The sequence below is a fragment of the Contarinia nasturtii genome, unplaced genomic scaffold (assembly GCF_009176525.2).
Source record: "Contarinia nasturtii isolate CC-2019 unplaced genomic scaffold, AAFC_CNas_1.1 Cnas_scaffold_1037, whole genome shotgun sequence".
Classification (NCBI taxonomy): Eukaryota; Metazoa; Arthropoda; class Insecta; order Diptera; family Cecidomyiidae; genus Contarinia; species Contarinia nasturtii.
In genome coordinates, this window is record NW_022198383.1 from 5,735,984 (window position 1) to 5,757,050 (window position 21,067).

A 21,067-nucleotide genomic window follows, 5' to 3' on the forward strand; every position below is an offset into this window, starting at 1 on the left:
CGTCATCATCTTATCACTTACAGCCTATTAACCGAACTCCTCCTCCCTCTCAGAAAATCTAGCGAAAAATAAAAAACATAATATGATATGAAAAAGCACTGTCCTTTGTTGAATTTGAAGTAGGCACGATTTTTTGAATGTAGTCAAATACACGATGATAGATCGAGAGATTGTGTGAATGTTGTCATTGACAATAGGCATGATTTTGACTATTTAAGTCCGTATACGATTTGTGTAGATGTTATTGACACATATTTTTTTGTTGTTCGTTGATAATAATGATGTGTCGAATGTTCCTTTTTCTCTATTGTTGAAATTCTATCTTCGATGTAATTTATATTGTGAAATTGAAAATCATAAAATATTCAGCGTGAGAAAAATAAATAAAAAAGAGAGATTCATAAAATATTCAATAAGCTAACCGAAAAATATATTTGACGAAAACTGACAAGCACCCATATTAAATGAACCCAATCATAGATTGACTTACTACGTATTTTCAGATGGAAAATATTCACCCCATTTGTTATCGCCTTATTGATTCGTAATGGTATGCAATAGAGAAATTGATATGAACCCTTCGCCGGAAATTGAAGGCACACATTACCCCTTACGCAAAGTGATGTAAGATAAAATATTTCGGTATCTGTTACATTCATTGTCTGTCTGTGTTTATAATAGATAATTTGTAAATAGGCGTTGAATGAAATTAGCAACCAAATCCAAATCCAAATTCAATAAAATCTGTTGTAAATCGTATAGTCGCAGTTTGAAGCCATGAGACGTTGATTATGCGCCGTTTAGGCAGTTCTCAAATTACCATTTATGTTAATAATTACTGAGCAATGTCGATTGAATCAGTTCGTTGCTCACTCCAATTCACATCAGACACACATGACTCGGTCTGATCGATAAACAGATTTCAAATTCATTGTCTCTTTTTATTTCATTGGTTGCTGTCATTCGATAACGTAAGTACCAAGCCGATTTTGAGATAAACGAGTGTGAGAAGCGACGAAGAGAAAAGTTTTCAAAGTAGAAAAAAAAAACTTTCAATTGAATTGTTCCATTTTTGGAGAAAAAACTTTTACGAAACTACTTCGTCAAATGAAAAACGGCTAAACGTGTCCGGCCTGCACACCAAATGTTCCGAATTGATTCCATTACGTATACCATTGAAACGACGTACCTCAACTCAAACTACAGTTTAAACTTTAAAATTTGAAGCCATTTAATTTCAAGCCAACATGAAAAATCTAATAGCATTACGTCGAGGCAGGTGATTGGGGCAATAAAATTTTTTGTTGTGTGTGTGGGTGTGTGTGTGTGACAAAATGACCGAAACGACAAATTTGTTTAACGACAAATGACCGTAGATAAAAATGTCCCATTATTAAAGTCACAGTTAAGTTCATCTCGTGAAAGAAACGAATGGATTATAATCATACCAGCCAACCTTTCGTAATAACAAAATTAATTCTCATTTTTCCGGATTTAAAATTATCAACAAGAATGATGTTGAGCATTCATTTCAATTTTCAAGCTTTTTTTGCATAACGCATGCTAACGTACTGCAACGCACAGTCCTTTGTTTTCATTCCGCCGAACATGTGGCCACAGTTTGAGAAGCATTGGACATTTCAAGTCGCGTGAGAGAAATCTTACAAAGACCGAGAGTGAAAAAAAGAGAGTCATTCGGAAAATATACAATTCAAAATCTGAGTCAAAAGCAAACAACACACTCTCTTACTCTCTCCTACATGTGTTTTCGTATCGCTTGAAGTGTATTTGAATACAGTCGAAAACTATGAGCAATGATTGTGCGCACATTTTTCACGTACCAGCATTTCAAATACACAACAATGTTTATTTCTCCGTTTTTCGTCGGTCGTTGTCGAATACATGATTTTGGCCAAACATAATTTTCAATACCAACACACATACACATGCGCCAACACACTAACGCTATACACCGTTCGGAAAATGCTTTAGCGTGACTTTCAATACCTCTTATACATGTCTCTGTCTGTTACACTACAACTGAACGCCAAACGTCATGAACAAACCATAGAGCGTGTTTTAAAACTCATTTTCACGTTTGTGTATGTATACACACATGCAAATGCTCAAAATTTCACTCACTCTCACCCACACATGGAAACTGACATGCATCACACGGATAAAAAATCGCACGCCTGCAAGCCCAATGAGAGTGAGCAGTTCGACTGGCGTGTGTTTCCGTTTGCTGTGTGAACTTCAAAAAAAAAAAACGCAAATAATCTACACACTCAATACAATCGCATCCGAAAGCTCTCCAACACACATTTGTGCTGCTCTTGTGAATTAGATGAGGAAAAAGGTTGTTTTTTTCGTTTTCTTCTCATTCGATTCGTTCGAGTTTTTCATACGAGGAGAGAGAGATCGACGGGCGCAAAACAAAAATTTTTTCTCTTTTTTCGTATGGTAAACTCAAGGCAGTATTAGTGAAAATTGTCAGCAGAACAACCGTATCAGAGAAAAACGGGAGACAAAAAAGAAAATATAAGAAAAGAAATTGAAAAAGAACGGATACCTTTCGGTGGTGTTGCAAGTGATAAATAGAAAACGAAACAAATATTATTTCGGTAAAAAATGGTCACATCATAAAAATTGATAAAAAAATTCGAAAGTTCTCGACGTAAAGAACAACATTCGTTGAGAATATTAACTGTGAAAATCGACCACAGTTGGTCACATCAGTATTTTAACTTATTTTATTTTTTTGCTCTTCTTATTTTCACAAAAAGTGTGAACAACGTCGTTCTGTGAATATAAATTGTGGGTCTGTGTCGTAGATATGGAGGATTTTGCAGACGAGATTTTCCCAGACGAATATAGTGCAAATGCGCGAATTCTGAATCAAAGCCATTACATAAATTTTCGTATTGAATCCAATTATCTTGAATAAAGGTGTTCACCGACATTCCAAACTGTGTGCAGTTTGATTCTATTTAAGATTCATTTTGCATAATTTTCCATTCATTTTGAGTTTATGCCTATTGAATCGTAAAACAACAAAGTTTGTGATTTAATGCGTTGGTTTTTCCCATTTTAAAATGACTTTTCAACAGAATTTCTCTTTCTATTTTCTATTCATTTCGAAGAATTCAAAGTCTGTTATTAGAATATTTCACATACAAAATGGTGAGAGAAGAATGTGTTCCACACCCGAATGCACGTCAAATCGAAAAAACGAACAAAATAGAAAAAAAAGTTCGACAAAAAAAAATCGGTGGTCACCTCTACGGCTATAGAATAGTAAAAAAATGGCATACGGGACAATAAGATGTGTGTTTTCATTTCCACACTTAACTTTTTGATATATATTATCTGTGAGAGAATTTCATTTGCTTTTTTCTGTAGGAGAAAAACACACATTTCGGAGTTTTGTCTACTCGCGCAAGAGAGATGAGACGAAACTTTTGGATGGCAAACGAGAGACTGACAGATAATATTGTGTGTGAACAAAGAGATAATGAAAAATTAGTGTGTGTGTGAGTGTGTGGTCAAAAGGAACGGAAAAAACCCCAACGATAAATGGTACGATACAACGATGATAACGCTAAGAAAGAGCGAGAATAAAATGACCGATGAAATCCTTTATGTGCAACCTCAACAATCGCGTACATATTTCTGCAGCAAAATTGAAGAATCAGCAAGCACAAAACAGCGAACGAAAGAAGAAAAAAAATTGAGAGAACAAAGACGAAAACACACCAATTTAACCAATTGGATGGCGCAACGTTAGTTGCAAATTACTATGTGTGAAGTATGTGTGTAGATATGTTTATGACTGTCGGCAATGAAATAAAACCATGTAATTTGTTATGGTCGACATATTTGTCTGTGGCATATACTAGAACACAATAGCTAAATAGCAAACAAATAACCAACACAATACAATAGCCACAAATTTTGTTCTGGCGATAAACGCCTTTTTTTCTCTCTCTTGAAATGTTTATTAGCGCAACCAATTTATGATTCCTGGGAATTCACTACAGTTTCAATCATAATTCATTGGACGCCAGACACAAAATAATCACAAAATTCAGAACTATTTTTCTATTTATTCGAACGAAGAGAAAAAAAATGAGCATTTGTTTTGAAACAAAGCATTTTTTTTATTCGTTTGCATCAATCGAGTATTGGTTGCGATGATTGAAAATGGTCAGGCAATCTATTCTATTGGTATCTTGTGCGTGCGCGACATTTCATTCGAACAAAAAAACCAACCGTTTGTTTGTCCTTTTCATCGAAATTGGTGTGTTACACCTTTCCATTTGAAAATACACGTTCTCCGCTAAAACTCCAAATTGGCTCGTATTGATTCGAAAGCCAACAATGCGCTTTTCATGATCACCTATTTCTCTCGCTCATCACTCATCTATTTCTCGCTTACCAAACATAGCAGCGCCAAAATTTTATGGCATTATCTTTTATGCCTTTTATCTCTCTCTCTCTCTCTCGCTCCCTCTTGGAATATTTATATACATACATGCAGAGAGAGAAAGAGAAAGAGAGAGTATACATATCGACATACACGAACAACATATACGCGATTGTGATTACTTAGTTTTGTACTCTTGTTCTGTTATGAAAATGGAAATGTATCGCGCGTGCCTCTAAAACTCTAGTCCATCAATTTTTCCAACACACAAAAATACTACACACATTTCACACTCGTTCGTGCTCGCTCTGGCCCATTCTCGTTAACAACAATACCGATGCTCTCATCCGTTCGCTCGATCATGTGTTATGTGTATCGAAAAACGTATCATTTTTCATCCTTGTCACTCTGACGCTATTGGCGTTGATATTTGGTGTATGGTGCACACATTGTGTCGCATGAGTATGTACCCATTCGTATATGTCTTGTTGTTGTTTCCTCTCTGTGTCGCTATTATAGCGGAAAACAGCAGCAATGTTACAGCATACTCATAAATATGTTGAGATGAGAGTGTTTTTTCTTCTTCTTCTGACTCGTTAAAGTAATTCTTTTTTTCTTAATATTTTTGGTGTCACTTTTTTTGTTGTTCAGCTCAATGGCTGCGTCGCGTATACACAAATCGAAAAATAAAAAAAGAAGAAGACATGGTGTAATCGAAAATTTAAAAATAAAATTGTCTCTCAAGCGAAAGGAAAAAAACAACAACTCAAATTTTCGCTTGAATTGAAAGTGAAAAAAGAGAACTAAAATGTATACTCGTGCGCCTCGTTCAGTGACAAAAACTACATACACACAAAGTTCATGATGAATATATATATATGTGCATTTCGTTGGGCGCATAAGAACGACATATTCAATTTAAATATATTTTGTGTTGTTACTTTCTACTTCAGATCACTCTGCAGAGCACAGTCAAAACCGATTTGGATGCGAATGAAGTGAATGTAATCACATACAATGTCACTCGCAAATCATTTATTCGCAAAACAAACGATAATCGAAAGTGAAATGTAAACGGTGGTGATGAAGGTGCATACGACTGAACCTGAAATTACACTTTTCACATCGCTGAACATTAGAACTCGCTCACTCTCTCACTGGGTCGTGCTCATTAATGTTTCTACTCTATATTCTGTGTTGGTTTTGGTTTGGCGCTCAGTCTCGCATATCATTTGCCTTTGTGTCATTTTGATGTTGTTATTTTTTTTTATTTGTGTGTGTGTATGTCACTTCCGACCTCGGCTTTTAATGACGTAGAGACGAGTGGCAAGAGATGAAAAAAACAATATTTTTTTTCTTCAATAAATTTTAAAAGAGACTTGGCAAAAAAAATTATTTGTGAGAAACACATCGAGACGAAACAGAACGGCAAAGAAAAAAAAATACATGAGTAAAAAAAAGCTATCCAAAAAGACATTCAAGACTTTGAAATAACACGTACGCGCGCACACAATGCGAAAAACGAAAAAGAAAATCGACCAAGCTTTTGTACAAATTGTTTGTTCATTTGTAAAAGACGCACAGAAAGACGACAAAAAACCCATGAGAGATGCACGAAACGATGGAAACACACATACACTCAAGGCACATTGAATTTCAAATGAACCTTGTCGGCTGAAAATTTATGAAAAATGAACGAAAAAAAGGGAGAAAAAACCATGACCATTTGTATTGTCGAATAACATTTGTCGTATTTTGACAAACTCACTCAAAACGTCGTAGCAGTTTCTATGGCTGCACACAAGCCACTTCCATACATTTTCCGTCCACCTTGCATGGGTTACATAATTTTCCGTTCTTACATACACACAGTGGATTGCTTGTGAAATGAAAAACCGAAACCAAAATCGACTTTTCACTTTCGTTCTCTGTCTTTAACTGGGTGCCACCAAATCTCATCTCTCTAAACATATTGTGCCCGACACACAATCTCGTGATCCCAATCTAAATCATCTTTCAAATTTCACACGCGCGTAACAAAGCGAATGTAGCAAGAGATGAGAGAACAGAAAAAAAAAATACAGACAGAAAATCCCATGAAATAAACGGGATAACATCCTGTAAAATAAACGATCGTGTTAAACAATCATAAAATGACACACATTGTTTGTGATTCAGAAGTGGCACATAAATTGCGTTACAAACGACGTAATCAACGATAAAAGATTATAAATAAAAGTTGGATTTCCATAAAATGCAAACCAATTTGTACAACATGACACAATAACATAGGAAAACAATCGTTAATGGTTGTGTACAACACATTTTGTACATGATTTTTTTGCGCTTATTCGTATTCCGCGGCAATAAATTCAATTCAACAGCATTTAATCTAGTTTTCGGCCAGATGACTTATCATTTTTCACTTTATCATGAAAAAATGACAAAAATAACACCGAGCGAATGTCGCAATGTGTACCCATTTCAGTTTTGACGTAGTTCGCTCTCACACCCAATATTCGCAATAATATTCGGTTGTTTTTTTTTTCGGTGAATAATAATCGCATAAATTCAATTGCAATTTTATTGGTTTGGCGCTTTGTGTGTTCGAAATAACTTCAATTCAATTAAATGGAAAATAATAATGAATTATTGAATACAGACACACATGCTTGATTGCGATACATGGATTGATTCACGATTTGCATTTGGCAAATTCTATCACACAAAATTCGTATTCACATAACGATATTTGAGGCACACAATTTACAAGTGGATTTTTAATGTTCTCTCTGTTTTATTTTATGATTGTGAACCAATTTGTAGGCGGCAAAAGTGAGTTTTATATTTGAAACAGAAGCGAAAAAAAGCGAGGAAAATTCTCAATCGTTGATGTTCTATGGTTGTATTAACAAGTTAACAAAAAGTGCAATGTTATAATTTGGAAACGAAAAAAAAAAAAAAAATTGATTGATCATGGAATGAACAAGAAAAAAAAACATATGAAAAAAAGTGCATTTTTGTGTTGTGCTTAAATTGAACATTGAAAAGTTCATTTGAGAATAAAAAAAATTGATAGAAGAATGATAGAAAATCATTAAATTCAACAATCAAATCAATACATATTCGAATTATACATATTTATCCATTTACGCGATAAAATAAGAGGACTGAAATTAGTTATATACACAAATCATGTTATATCGTTATCAACACTCCACTGAAAATATCATTGTTACGAGAGAAAAGGATGCTGTTAATTCTGTATTAGTTTAAAAAATCAAATTTCCATAAAAAAAAGAAACTGAACGAAGTGTGAATTAAGCGACGAAAAGAAAAAAAAATATACGTGAAAAATCTTCCTAAAAAAAAGCGCACACAAAACGTATCAAGAGAAGATTATAGAGTTAAAAAAGCCGTGACGCACAATTTATCAATTTGGTTTAAACGGCCACCTAAATGTATCATAGCCAGATGAGCATATCAATAGATGTACTTTCATAAGTGTGCATTGACAAGATAGTAATAATTGTACCTTGCACATCATCGTCAACCATTTCTCGAATCGATTTTATCGAGAGATGGGGTCTGACACCAGTTTTACGACCGAAACAAGAGCCGCCGTTCAGCGGTGAAAATCAAACAAGTATATCGCCCCCTCTTCTCACAGACAGGTAAATGCGACAAAACAAAATCAAATCACCAAATGCTAGAAAAAAAAAAACACAATTTTATCCTTAAAATTTCATGCTGTGACAACAACAAAAGCAACAACAAATGCATCCTAGAAGCAGAGAAATTGAATTTTCTCATTTCTAGATTTTATATAAACATGTTCTTGCTTTTTCTTGGATCCGATGGGAAATCATATCACTAACCACATGTAGTGTGGATGTATCAGCGAACAGCCAAAACATATCCAAATGTCTCTTTTTTAAAACCATTTTGTTTGACACAATTCGTGAGAATTAAAAGCTTTTCATGTGTCGGAATTATATGTGCGTATTTGTTGTTGCCACAAAAACCACCAACCAAACGATTAATAAATGTGTGAATATTGTAAAACCTTGATCGCGAAGCGACGGGGCCGTTTACCGTTTTTCAAAGTGACAGTTCGCATGACGTGAAACATTAATCTTGTTTTAGAGTACATTTATATGGCTTTTTTCTCATCTCAGTTCAAAGGAGCATCGGAGACAAATCGAATGTTTTCATTTTTGTAACATATTCTAGCAATTTTCGTGTACCAGTTCGATGGATCGAGTTATATGAATGTCTTGTTGTTTTTCTTTTTCGTTGAACAAAAGTTTACGAGGCATCAGGCATTTATTTTAGTTTTGAAAGAAAATGTGTGTGTGTGTGTGTGCGCTATAAATGAAAACAAAATATCGATTTTATTGGTTAAAGTCGTCATTTTCTATTCTAAGCAAAGTGAGATACACTTTGCATGGTTGAGCAAATTGATTTTCCGATGAAGTCGGGCTGAGGCATCGTTTCAGCTCAGGGGTATACGCGGTGACGACAATAACGGATGTGGCGGACACAAGGTTCAAACCTGAAGGACAGAAGAGTAGTGTATTGAATGAATCGGTTACAACGCGACATGAATATTAAATAATATTGACAATTCCACAACACAAATAAATCATTTGTCATTTTCGTTTAGAAATCTGTTATTTAATGACCGTTTAGTATTCGATAATAAAATTGATCCAATGGTCAATTCGAGCGCAGATAAAAAAGAATCATTCATTGAGTCATTCGTTTAGGAATCATAAAATGAAATGTGATTTATGGCAGTCTTTCATGAATATGAAATAAATCATTTAAATTAATAATTTTTTCGAATATCTGTTAATGGACACATTTGGCATTATCCTGAGTTTACGATCGATAAATGGGCGGTATACGATGTTTTAATACAAATATATTATTGTATATAAGATGTGATCATCATGTTCATCATAGTCGTGTGTGATTATTTGAAATATATTCGACACGATTGTATATCATATAATCAATTAAGATAGCAATACAACAACGAGGAGAGAGCATAGAGAGAGAAAATCAGATTAACACAGAGAGAGAGAGAGAGAGAGAGAGAGAGAGAGAGAGAGAGAGATAATAAGAGTATGTGTGCAGATGAAGTCGAATTGTTCTGAATGGTTGGAATAGTTTCATTTAAAATTGGTCCATTGTGTGTGAGACAATAAAACCATCAAGAGATTTCACGTTTTGTTGTTGTATTATTTCCGTTCAATTGTAATGCCTTGATACTCGATCATGTGCACGCATCCCATTCGATCTCTTCAAAATTCCACATATGCAAGCGATTAAACGAGCTTAAACCACTTCATTTCTTCTTTCAATTAGGACATTGTAAAAGAAGTGGAAAAAACAACAAACAACACACTTGAACTAACATAATCTTTGCCAACAATGCACTGTGAATCTTTCGTCAGTAAATGAAACGAAGACAAAATAGAAACGAAAGAAACAAAAACAAAAATGCGAGAAAATAATAGCATTGAAGTTCCCCATTTCTCCACGACCAAAAATATAGTAGTATACTCATGGCATCGTCTGTTTGCTTAGCTCGCATAATTGCGCTCCTTACACTCTCGACAATATATGAGCGCGTTGCGCCGCTCTCTTCTTCTCTGCATACCATGTGTACGTGCAATATTCTGTTTGTTTCTACATTGTACACGGTGTGTCTATCTATATTCGTGCGATTTAATTTATGAGTATGTGTGTGTGTGTGATGTTACAGTCCGATTGAGTGAGATGTCTAATTTTAGATGATCCGATGTATATATGTTATATCCAACGTTATTTGAATCAGTTGATTTCCATTTGAACCTAATTATTTATAGCCACACTCGATATATAAAAAATGCTATTTTTGATGAGTCGACCGAAAACAGCAACGTCATATCTGTCATTATAATTTGGTGCTATCGCGCGAATGCTCTCACACGCCGTTTATACAATGTTTGGCATGGAGTAGATGAGCGTGAGCGCAAGTGCCTGTTCTCGATTTCTCGGTTTTGTATGAATCCGGTGTATGTCAATGTGATGTGTGTGTGCCTTTTTGCATGCTGTTCCATTTGTTTCTATTTTTTCATTGTGCTGCAATTTTCGTCAATGCTACCCGATCAACGCCAATAATAATTTAATAAATATAATTGTGCATTTGGTTTGGTGTCGCCGTTTTTTTGCCACTTTTTGCGGGCATGCATTGGCATACACTCAAGCTATGAAAGCGCGCGCTCCGATCAACATTTTGCGATTGCATGCACATTTGCATGAAAAACCAATCTTCAAATGCTTTCTTTCAATCTCTGTGTATGTGTGTGTTTTTGTGCTGCACTCTCTTTCACATTCGCATAAGCTCCATCTTTCGTATTCCGTCCGCTCAATGCTGTTCGATGCTTTGGAGTTGAGTTTTGTTTTTTGTTCGTTCACATTTTATTCGCGTTGAATCTTGAAACGTGTACGCTCATGCCATGCTTATAAAAGTCTGCGGTAAAAATAGGGACAACATTGCACCTAAATTTATGTATGTGGCACATTCAATGCAATTGCAATTTTTACGCGCTCACGCTCATTCTTATTTAGCACACAACGTTTTCACTTAAAAAAGCATTAAATCCTGGAGAAATGGCACCACTCACACACACATACATTCATTACAATTCTTTAGAATGGAACAATTGAGTGAAATGAGCAAGAAATGTCTTATATTTGTTAATGAACCGAAAAAAAAAGAGCGATTATGAATTTCTAGTTCACAAATATGATTTTAGACTGTTCGTGTGAATGAGTCGGTTGGTATCGAGTGTGTTGTAATGGCGGTGTACTCTGCGAAGGGTATTTAAGCGAATGAGCAAGAATCAGAAAGAGTGAATATGAATGGAATAGCGGACCTAACAATTCAAAAAAAAAAACACTCCAAAAAAATAAAGATTGAATAGACATCGCTTCTAATGAATATTAGTCAGCGGCATCGAGTTCTTTTTTTCGGTTTTGAATGGTGTGTTGTTTTTCACGTAAATGCATACATTGTACATATACGTACATGTTTACGCCATTTTCATGGCAGGATGTGGCCATATTTCACTTCCATTTTTCATTTCTTAAAAATAGAATCGGTTTTCAATGAACATGGCAGCGTATACAACAAAAGTAAGCACAAGTGGCTCTCCAAAACAGAGCACAACAACTGCACCAAATTGAAATGTGAAATCTGTGCCTTGCAAAGCAGAAAAAGTAAGCACACACAACATGTGCAGAAAACGACACAATACATTCAAAGCCGAGAAAATCGAACAAAAATAAACGGTGAACGGTATTTACGTCACTAGTCAGACTTTTTCTCTCTTTTTCTCTCAAACTTCAAGTGGCATATACCCCATTTGCCGAGCAATTTTACTCGCCATAAAATGTGAGTGTTCAGCACTCGGTGTATGTGTGTGTGTCTATTTTATTGGCCTCTCTTTTATTGCATTGCTACATGAATTTTGGCTGCGTCGTTTTGTAAGGCGCTTGAGTGCGCCAGCTCGTTCTCATGAACGTTGCAAGAAATAATATGAATGCAAAAATACAAAATGTGAATGCATAACAACGGTATGATGTACACATGTGAATCAAGTAAGCATTGTCAATGTTCAAGCTTCTCTACTTCGTTGCTTTTTCCCTTTTCTCGTTCTCTCCATGTTCCCGTTAGATGTGCCATAGACACCAAACGCAATTATACCAATGAACTGACTACGAATGTACGTAAGCACGGCGAAATAACGATTTTCCTATTCCCTCTGTATGATGTGAATGTGTTTATATATATATAGGTCGAAATGACGTCATTCAGTGACCCAAATACCGAAAGCGCACATTGACGAAAGTCATCAATGAAAACGAACGAGAAAACAGAATGAAAAACCTAAATATGGGAAGCCCTTATCCATCGTACAGCGTTTTTGTGTGTGTGTCTTTGTTTGCATTTCGTTTCGCATGTATACAGTGCACAAGGCAGCGACCAAGGGGGACACATTTTTTAAAGCGAAGCATCGATTCGCACTCTGGTGTCACATACATACAGCCACATGCACTTTGTGGTTTGTGTTTGTGTATATTCCTGGATTAGCCATTGCGTGCTTTTTTTCCCTACGAAGAACAACCACCTCTTGAACTGACATCACACTCGTATATTTTCGTGCGAAAATCATTCAATAAAATTGCGATGTACGCAAACCGCATATATAACAAAAATTTATTAAAACAGAAAATTCACGAATTTTTTTTAATCCACATTGGAATATTTACTCTTTTGGTTTAACATTCATTCAATGCTCCAGAGAGAGATTCTGTTGCAAATTTTATGTATACTTTTCGGAGTTAAATAAGCGTAATGGATGAAAATCATCAAAATATAAACGAAAAAAAAAAAGCGAAAAAAACCAAAGGAAAATGTACAGATGAGAGAATATTAATGAACATTCAGGGCACCAATGGATTTATTCATACATGTGTGCACATGCACATATATATATTGTAATACACGAAATGAGAAAATTTTTCAGCAAATTTTCTCGTTTCCTGTGTGTGTCTTTTCGTTTTTCCCTTTTATTTTTTGAAATTTAACATTTCGCGCACGTAAGAAGGGAAGACGAGCATGGTGCGGGTTTTTGCACCATTAAACCTTTTCCCTTTTTTGCGATGTGGCTAATTAAATGCAAAAGCATGAAGTGGTGCAATTGTTTTCTGCATTATTTAAATAGTACACCTTCGTTTTATTGCTCGAATGGCGTGCGTGACCGCACCATTCGCGTCATTTTCATCTCTTTATAATTATATTCTTATTTAAATTCTTTTTCTGTTTTTTTGTTTGTTTTCTTTGCCTCTGTTTATGATTCATGTATTCAGTTTAAAAAAAAAATAGAAATAAAGATTTATGATTTCGAATGAGCGCTTCAGCATTTATGTTTGTTTAAAAAAACACGACGATTTACATCAATCGGTGTATGCACCACTCTCATTTATCATTAAATGGCAAATTAATGATTAATGATTTATTGACATTTAAAACATGTTTCCGATCGCATCAAAACAAGTTTATTATATTTGATTCTGTTCGATATTTAAAAAACATACAAATTAATCATGGTTAAAAGCTTTTTTCGGTTCAGCCTATTTTAAATATTGATTGACTTTTGTCATTATCACACCCATACACGCTACGGATGCCATACAAAATTTATGCACCTGACACACTGATTTCTCAAATTCATTTGCTAACCAATTTCTGTTTTTGGACCGAAAGAATGCCAATAAGGAGATAATGAAGCATCGATATGAAAAATGCATGCTGAATGCGATACTTATATTCAAACAGGATTTTGTTTAGATTAGATTTTGTTTGAATGTGAAGAAAAAAAAACTAAGAAAAACACTTAAATCACAATTTTTCTCTTAAAAAAAACACATACACCTATTTTCATTTAATAAATCAAGAAGAATTAACAAAACATATTAATGTAACATTTCAGATCATTACCCAAACTGAGCAGTCAAGATGAAGAAGGGGGGGCTGGAATTGGTTTCCCAACGCAGCCACAACATTTTGAACCAATTCCGCATGACCATGACTTTTGCGAAAGAGTTGTCATCAACGTACGTATTTTTTGTGTGTCTCCTATCATTTTTTTGAAGCGCGTGACTTGAATTTAGACAGTAAATTACGCAGTTAAGAGTTTGTACACTAGACACATGACCTTAAGAATGTTATTGTAGAAGAGCCATTTGATCGTGTTGGAATTTTTGCGTGTCAAAGCAATGACATTTTTTTTCTTTTCCATTTCTATGTTTTCTCTATTCGGTGGCCGCCGCAGGTAAGTGGCTTAAGGTTTGAAACGCAATTACGTACATTAAATCAATTTCCGGATACTCTGCTTGGAGATCCGGCCAGGCGTCTAAGGTATTTTGATCCACTACGCAATGAGTATTTTTTCGATCGTAATCGACCAAGTTTTGATGCAATTCTGTACTATTATCAAAGCGGTTAGTATTCGTATTTCTAGAGCATTTCCATAATTGCTTTCTATCATTATCATACTAAACAAATTGAGTAGCACCTCAATTTCTAGATCCACATAATAAAATCCAAGTTCTCATTAAACAATGTTGTGCTTGTTTTTTCTTTTCGCTTTTCTCCATATATTCCATATTACGCCAAAAAAAACCATTATCTTATTCCACACACCAATATTCGAATGAATTTGAACGTTTGCGACATAGGCGGCCGATTAAGAAGACCAGTTAATGTCCCTTTAGATGTGTTTAGTGAAGAAATTAAATTTTATGAATTAGGCGAACAAGCAACTAATAAATTCAGGTAAACCTATTCTTGCTGAAAACGAAACAATTTTAAGATTAAAAATAAGCGAATCGGAAGCTTATCTTCAATGTGGTGTCGCCGAACAAAGCACGCACCTCGAGAGTTTGAACTCGCAATACACGCACTGTTCAAATGGACGCTGACCTCTTTTTTTTGACGTTGACCCGAGTTCAGAGATAACGTGTTTTGCACAGATATCAATTCGTTCGCCACACACGTTCGCCTGCTCACCGAACGGGAAGTGAGCGATTGTTTTTCGATGTAAACATGCAATCAATAAATAGCGGGCGCGCAAGAAATGTGTGCGTGTGTGTGTCCATATGACGTGACGGCAGCGAGAGACGTGAGCATGGCTCGTGTTTGTGTGTTTGTTGTTGTTGCGCGCATCACATTGACGAAATCGATTCGTTTCATGTTACTTGAATGATTAGTGTAAATTGAGATTAATTAGACACAATCAATCACCAATCAAATCAAAATAAAAATAAAAACGAGTATCGACGAAATGACATATGAGACAATGCCAAACTGATAAAATTTCAATTTTATTTGCTTAAAACACACAGAGAGGATGAAGGCTTTATCAAAGAAGAAGAAAAACCACTACCAGACAATGAAAATCAAAGAAAAGTGTGGTTGCTCTTCGAATATCCAGAAAGTTCGCAAGCAGCCAGGGTTGTAGCCATAATTAGCGTATTTGTTATACTTCTTTCAATCGTTATATTTTGTTTAGAAACTTTACCCGAATTTAAGCACTACAAGGTAATTGCAATCATGCTGCTAGTTAAATATGTAGTTGAACAACAAAAACAAAAAATACCAATTGTTTGCACTCCGTGAGCGGTCTGCAATGCTTTTCATTTTTCATTCTCAATTTGTTCGTTTCTCTTTGTTTTTCACACACACACAACCACAACTCACATATACACATCCACGCTTTGTTTATGTTTCCAAACCTGCTCCTCCCCCGAACAAAAAAAAAATCCAATTTCCGGCTTTCACACAATACTCGTTCCGGTCGCCTGTGTGTTTTCGATTCCGGTTTGACTGCCAATCAGGTGTTCAACACAACAACAAATGGCACAAAAATCGAGGAAGACGAAGTGCCTGACATTACAGATCCATTCTTCCTCATAGAAACAATATGTATTATATGGTTTACATTCGAACTGAGCGTCAGGTAAGCATTTCACAAAAGAAAAATCGATTTTGCGCTTTTGTTCATATCTTTTACCACAAATATCAACTCGATTTCTAATTATCGATCGCGGTTGGATGCGGTTTGCATCAATCAATCTCTCTTTCAATTATATTATTCAGGTTTATGGCATGCCCAAATAAATTAAATTTCTTCAGGGATGTTATGAATGTAATCGATATAATCGCTATCATTCCTTACTTTATAACTTTGGCCACGGTTGTTGCCGAAGAGGAAGACACGTTAAACCTTCCGAAAGCTCCTGTTAGCCCACAGGTAAATACACATATTCCTCACACATTGCATTCTAATTTATGATTTCACCGTAATCAATCATTGATTTTCTTACTTTTCTTCCAAACAAAATAATGAAAACAGGATAAGTCTACGAATCAGGCGATGTCCTTGGCAATATTACGTGTGATACGATTAGTTCGAGTATTTCGAATATTTAAATTATCACGACATTCAAAAGGCTTACAAATTTTAGGACGAACACTGAAAGCCTCCATGCGCGAACTAGGTTTATTAATATTTTTCTTATTTATAGGTAAGTGTCAAGTTAATCTATTAGAACATTTCATTCTAACCTAATCCAATACCAATCATAATAATATCTCGATTCGATACTCATATTCGCGAGAAAATCATTAATGTGAATTATTTAAATACGTGTGAGTGGTGCACACGTTTAGTACACCAAAACCAGATTTAATTTTAGAACATGACCGAAAAAATATCAAATTAAAACGAGTATCTGTCATCTAAAAATATATTCAGTTCAGAAGGTTAAAATCGTATCGCTAGTGAATTCATGTTAAGGGATCAAACAGGGCCATCAATCAATATTGTCATATTGCCACGTCAACTCTCGATAATCAAATTTAGTGTTTTTCTCAGCCATATTTCAGTATATAATTTATTTAGTTGATGCCACAAAATACCTATATAAACCGCTTTTCTAGTTTGATTTGAAACAAAAAAAAATCACTAATTTTCTTTTAATGAAAAGAACTGTTCTTTTTAGTCAACTCACGGAAACTTGATCTTATATATACATTTTTAATATATATACATACCTTTTCATAGAAGTTCTTTGTTTTAAAAGCCTAGCTAAGAATCAAACTCTATTGATAAATAATCTAGACGAGGTAAACAATTATTAAATCTCTATTAATTACTTTACCATTTGTTTTCTCTTCATCATTTTGAATATTCATCGTTCGCTTCTGAAACAAAAACAAAAAAAAACAAAATTTAAACCATTCTGAAAATCAACACTCCATTTCGACCGATCATCAATCAATTTTACACAAATAAACACAAACACACAAATCAACCAACCAATTGACCAACAATCAAAAACACAAATTTTTTTACAAATAAATCGATTCAATGTCGATGCCATACAAAACTAACACACACCTACACATATACCATATCCCAAACAACGTGCTAAAATTTATGTAAAAAATTTGAAAATGAAAATGTGTGTGTGCGCGCGCGCTCGTTTATTTGCGGTCGAAACAAAACAAAAAACTAACACACAAAATCAAAATTTAAATCTAAATGCGATGCGGCACACGAAAAAGGCGTTGTACTATTTTCGTCCGCCGTATATTTTGCTGAGGCGGGAGCTGAAACGTCCTTCTTCAAATCAATACCAGATGCATTTTGGTGGGCCGTGGTTACAATGACCACTGTTGGCTATGGCGATATGAGGTACCAAAAACCAACAAATCTGAACCATATTTTTTTTTGTCTGAAAAGAGTGCAAAAACTGCAATGCCATAACCGAATAATATCAATCCAATTAGATGCAAACGAATGTTCTTTTTTTTATTGTGTGTGATACATTCTTCACTAATATGCTTAGATATCGAACAATGGATTTTTCAAGTGGTTCGGTATTTTGTGGCCAAAAGACACATCGCATCATTACCAGTGGTTGCACGTACCGTACTCTCAGCGCAAATTGTACGTTTCGCGTTTCAAATAAACGTGATCAAACCAAAACGGAAAACGTGTGGTGGAGATTTTTTTTTGGCCATCAAATACCGAACTGCTTGCAATATATGTCACTTTGTGTGGATTTTTTTCTGTTTCTTTCTTCTTAATTATATGTAGTCCTTCAAATATTATATTTTTCTCTCGTCTTTTGTTTTGCCATCATTTTTTTTCTTTTCAAATCGACCCTTCACTCTCGCTTCCGGTTCAAATGAAATTAATGAAAAATCCGAATATATATTTCACTCAAGTGCGTTCTTTTCATGCATACTTCAATTTGAGAGACGTTCAAAATATACAATGTAATATGCATTCGTCGGCAGTTTTCCACTTGGTGACTTACTTCACGAACAGTGATTTAAAATATTGAATGTTTCAAAATGAGAAGAAGAAAAACTTATGAAAAATCAACACTTTTTTTCTTGCTGGCGAATTTAAAAGTTATTTACAAACTTTCCTTGAACATGTTCAAAATTTATTTGATTCATCGAATTTCCAACTGAAGAAAAAGAAAACGAAGCGAATGATAAAAAGTGTACTTCAATAAGTTTTTCAATGCACTTTGGGATCTTGCTTCTTTTGAATAACCCATATTATTATTTTTTTATAAAAATTACAAGTTTTTCCTATCTCAGTGTCGTGGTCCTGTCACTTACTTTTTCTCCTTTTTTCGATATAACTTTCATTGTTTATCATATTCCTTTTGTATCATACTACAAAGTGACGGAGCAAGAAAAAAACTTTATCGTTCAAATGCTATTTTGCCGTCATTCACCTATTTTCCCCTTTTCTCTCTTTCACTTGATTTTGTACATTTTTGTTTTTCCGTTTTCGTTTGTCGTAACCAAATTGATTTCCATAATTTCGATCAATTTGAGCAATTGAACAATTTTCGTTAACTTATTTCATTTTTTTTTTGTTTTCATTTATCGTAACGATGTTGTGTGTGTGAGCCATGTCGTTCGTATAACTCGATGTCGTATTACAATTTATTTTCCAAACCAAAAATGCAGTAAATGAATGAATTCAATGATGATTTTAAATCGTCACACTTAATTTTTTATTTCTATTTTCGAAACGAGCATTTTTTCCGTTTCAATTGCAATTTTAGTTATTTTAGTTTTTAAAAAAAGAGTCGAATTTAGAGTTTGTAATTGATAGCAATAATTTATATTATTTTTTAAAATGAAAATGAAAGAAAACACCTAGTGATCGAACAACATTTTAGTGGAATACGTAAGTCTTAGTTAGAAGTACCATATAAGAATGAAATAAATGATAACAATAAAAAGCAACAAACTTAGGTAAACTGTTGTGGGAATGATCTGATTTGGTATTTAACATGCCAAACTATCGTTAAATTAGGTTATGCGAACGAAAAAATTGTATCTCCCCGATAAATCCCCATATCATAAATTCAATGGAGTCAGCAATTGAAAACTCTCTCTATTTCTCTCTATCAAGCAAAATCTATATATCTTTCTCGTGCAACATATGACACACGAGCAGGTTGCTTGATACGAATATGATTGATCACACTATCTTATTTTTCTGCTCTTGTTTTCTTGTCACTAAGAATGTGTCACCTGAAAACCAATTTGGCGCACTGAAAACGAACAGCCAACACTCAACATATACACACAGATTCATTACATTCGATTTTTTATCGTTATTTTTATTCTTTGTGTCAAGTAGGAGAAAAACCAAAAAAAGACAGGAAATTTAAAACAAAAGTGAAAAATATCAAACGAAAAAGAATTTAATTTAAAAAAAATACATGAAACAAATTTTATAAACAAATGCGAATAACCCAAAAAAAATCAAACACACAAAACTGCTAACCTCTATGTCTCTCGAAGGAATGCCGTGATATTCTGTGTTGTCTTTCTTTGTTGCAAATTTTTTTAGGCGTTGTACTCTTCTCATCGGCTGTTTATTTTGCGGAAGCTGGAAGCGAAAATTCCTTCTTCAAATCGATACCAGATGCTTTTTGGTGGGCGGTCGTTACCATGACTACTGTTGGATATGGTGACATGACGTATGAAAGCCAATTTATTTGCGCTTTTTTACTAACAAACTATTTGCCAAAAAAACAACAACACAAAACAAATACAACAACAAGTTCTCTTCTCTTCTTTAACACCTATAATAATTTTCATTTAACAAAAAAATAACATTGTGTTCCTTTGACATTGAGTTTCGTTGAATTGATTGAACGCATTTATCGTTTATTCTCTCTCTATCTCTCTCTTTTTAATGAAAATAACAAAGTAACCAACAACATTTTATTTTAACCACACACACACACCTCTCGAACGCAACAAACACTTTTAACAACAACACACACACTCGCTTCCACACATTTTTCTATCTCACACATACACATTTATCACATACGGCATTTTTATTGAACTTCTTCAAAAAAAAGTAAATTTTGTATGGCAAGATTCATTTCAAATTGGATATATAAATCGAATCAATTGATTAATTTAAAATTTCAATCAACATTTCAAATTTATTGAGTTTAATTCAATTTCAATTGACCAATCGTCACGTATTAATTGATGTTTCCATTCAAAAACTGACTTCGCAAAATTAGCTTGCACAAAATAATCTATTCATTCTATTTCTTTGTGTGTAAATTCAATTTTCAAATCGCATGCAATCGGAAAATTCAGATCCACGGACATTTTTCTCGGCTTTATAATCTATATATGTTTTTGAAGACCTTTCATTATAACATTCTGCTTTTTTTTATTTCAAAAGAAGTCAATTTCATTTTTGATTACCACTTTGCTTCTCTTCATTGTTAGACATCCACAAATTCAAAGAAATATGCCATTTCTTAAGCAACTGAACAACATAAACTACACCAAAATACACAGAAACACATTTTTCATAGCAGTTTTCATCATTTAGAGCTTACACAAATTTCCTTTGTTTTATTCTTTGTTTTAGCAAGTCGTTGTTATTTTTTAACTAGAATTTTGTCTTTCCAAGAAAACGTTACCATTCAAAATTCACCATCAACATATTAGAT

The 21,067-nt window shown here is 34.3% G+C and overlaps 1 protein-coding gene across 3 annotated transcripts in view; it reads left to right on the forward strand.

The window, feature by feature from the left end:
- LOC116344314 (potassium voltage-gated channel protein Shaker) overlaps nucleotides 1-21,067 on the forward strand; it is a 42,056-nt gene that overhangs the window by 13,202 nt on the left and 7,787 nt on the right. For 2 of the 3 annotated variants that reach the window (XM_031772790.1, XM_031772791.1), the window contains exons 3-10: nucleotides 13,975-14,098; nucleotides 14,317-14,485; nucleotides 14,723-14,819; nucleotides 15,389-15,584; nucleotides 15,881-16,002; nucleotides 16,143-16,296; nucleotides 16,399-16,570; nucleotides 19,936-20,065. In XM_031772790.1, coding sequence (XP_031628650.1) covers nucleotides 13,975-14,098; nucleotides 14,317-14,485; nucleotides 14,723-14,819; nucleotides 15,389-15,584; nucleotides 15,881-16,002; nucleotides 16,143-16,296; nucleotides 16,399-16,570; nucleotides 19,936-20,065 — 1,164 coding nt within the window. Of the gene's footprint in view, nucleotides 1-13,974; nucleotides 14,099-14,316; nucleotides 14,486-14,722; nucleotides 14,820-15,388; nucleotides 15,585-15,880; nucleotides 16,003-16,142; nucleotides 16,297-16,398; nucleotides 16,571-17,612; nucleotides 17,743-19,935; nucleotides 20,066-21,067 lie in introns of all 3 variants that reach the window. The other variant, XM_031772793.1, reaches the window with a different exon arrangement.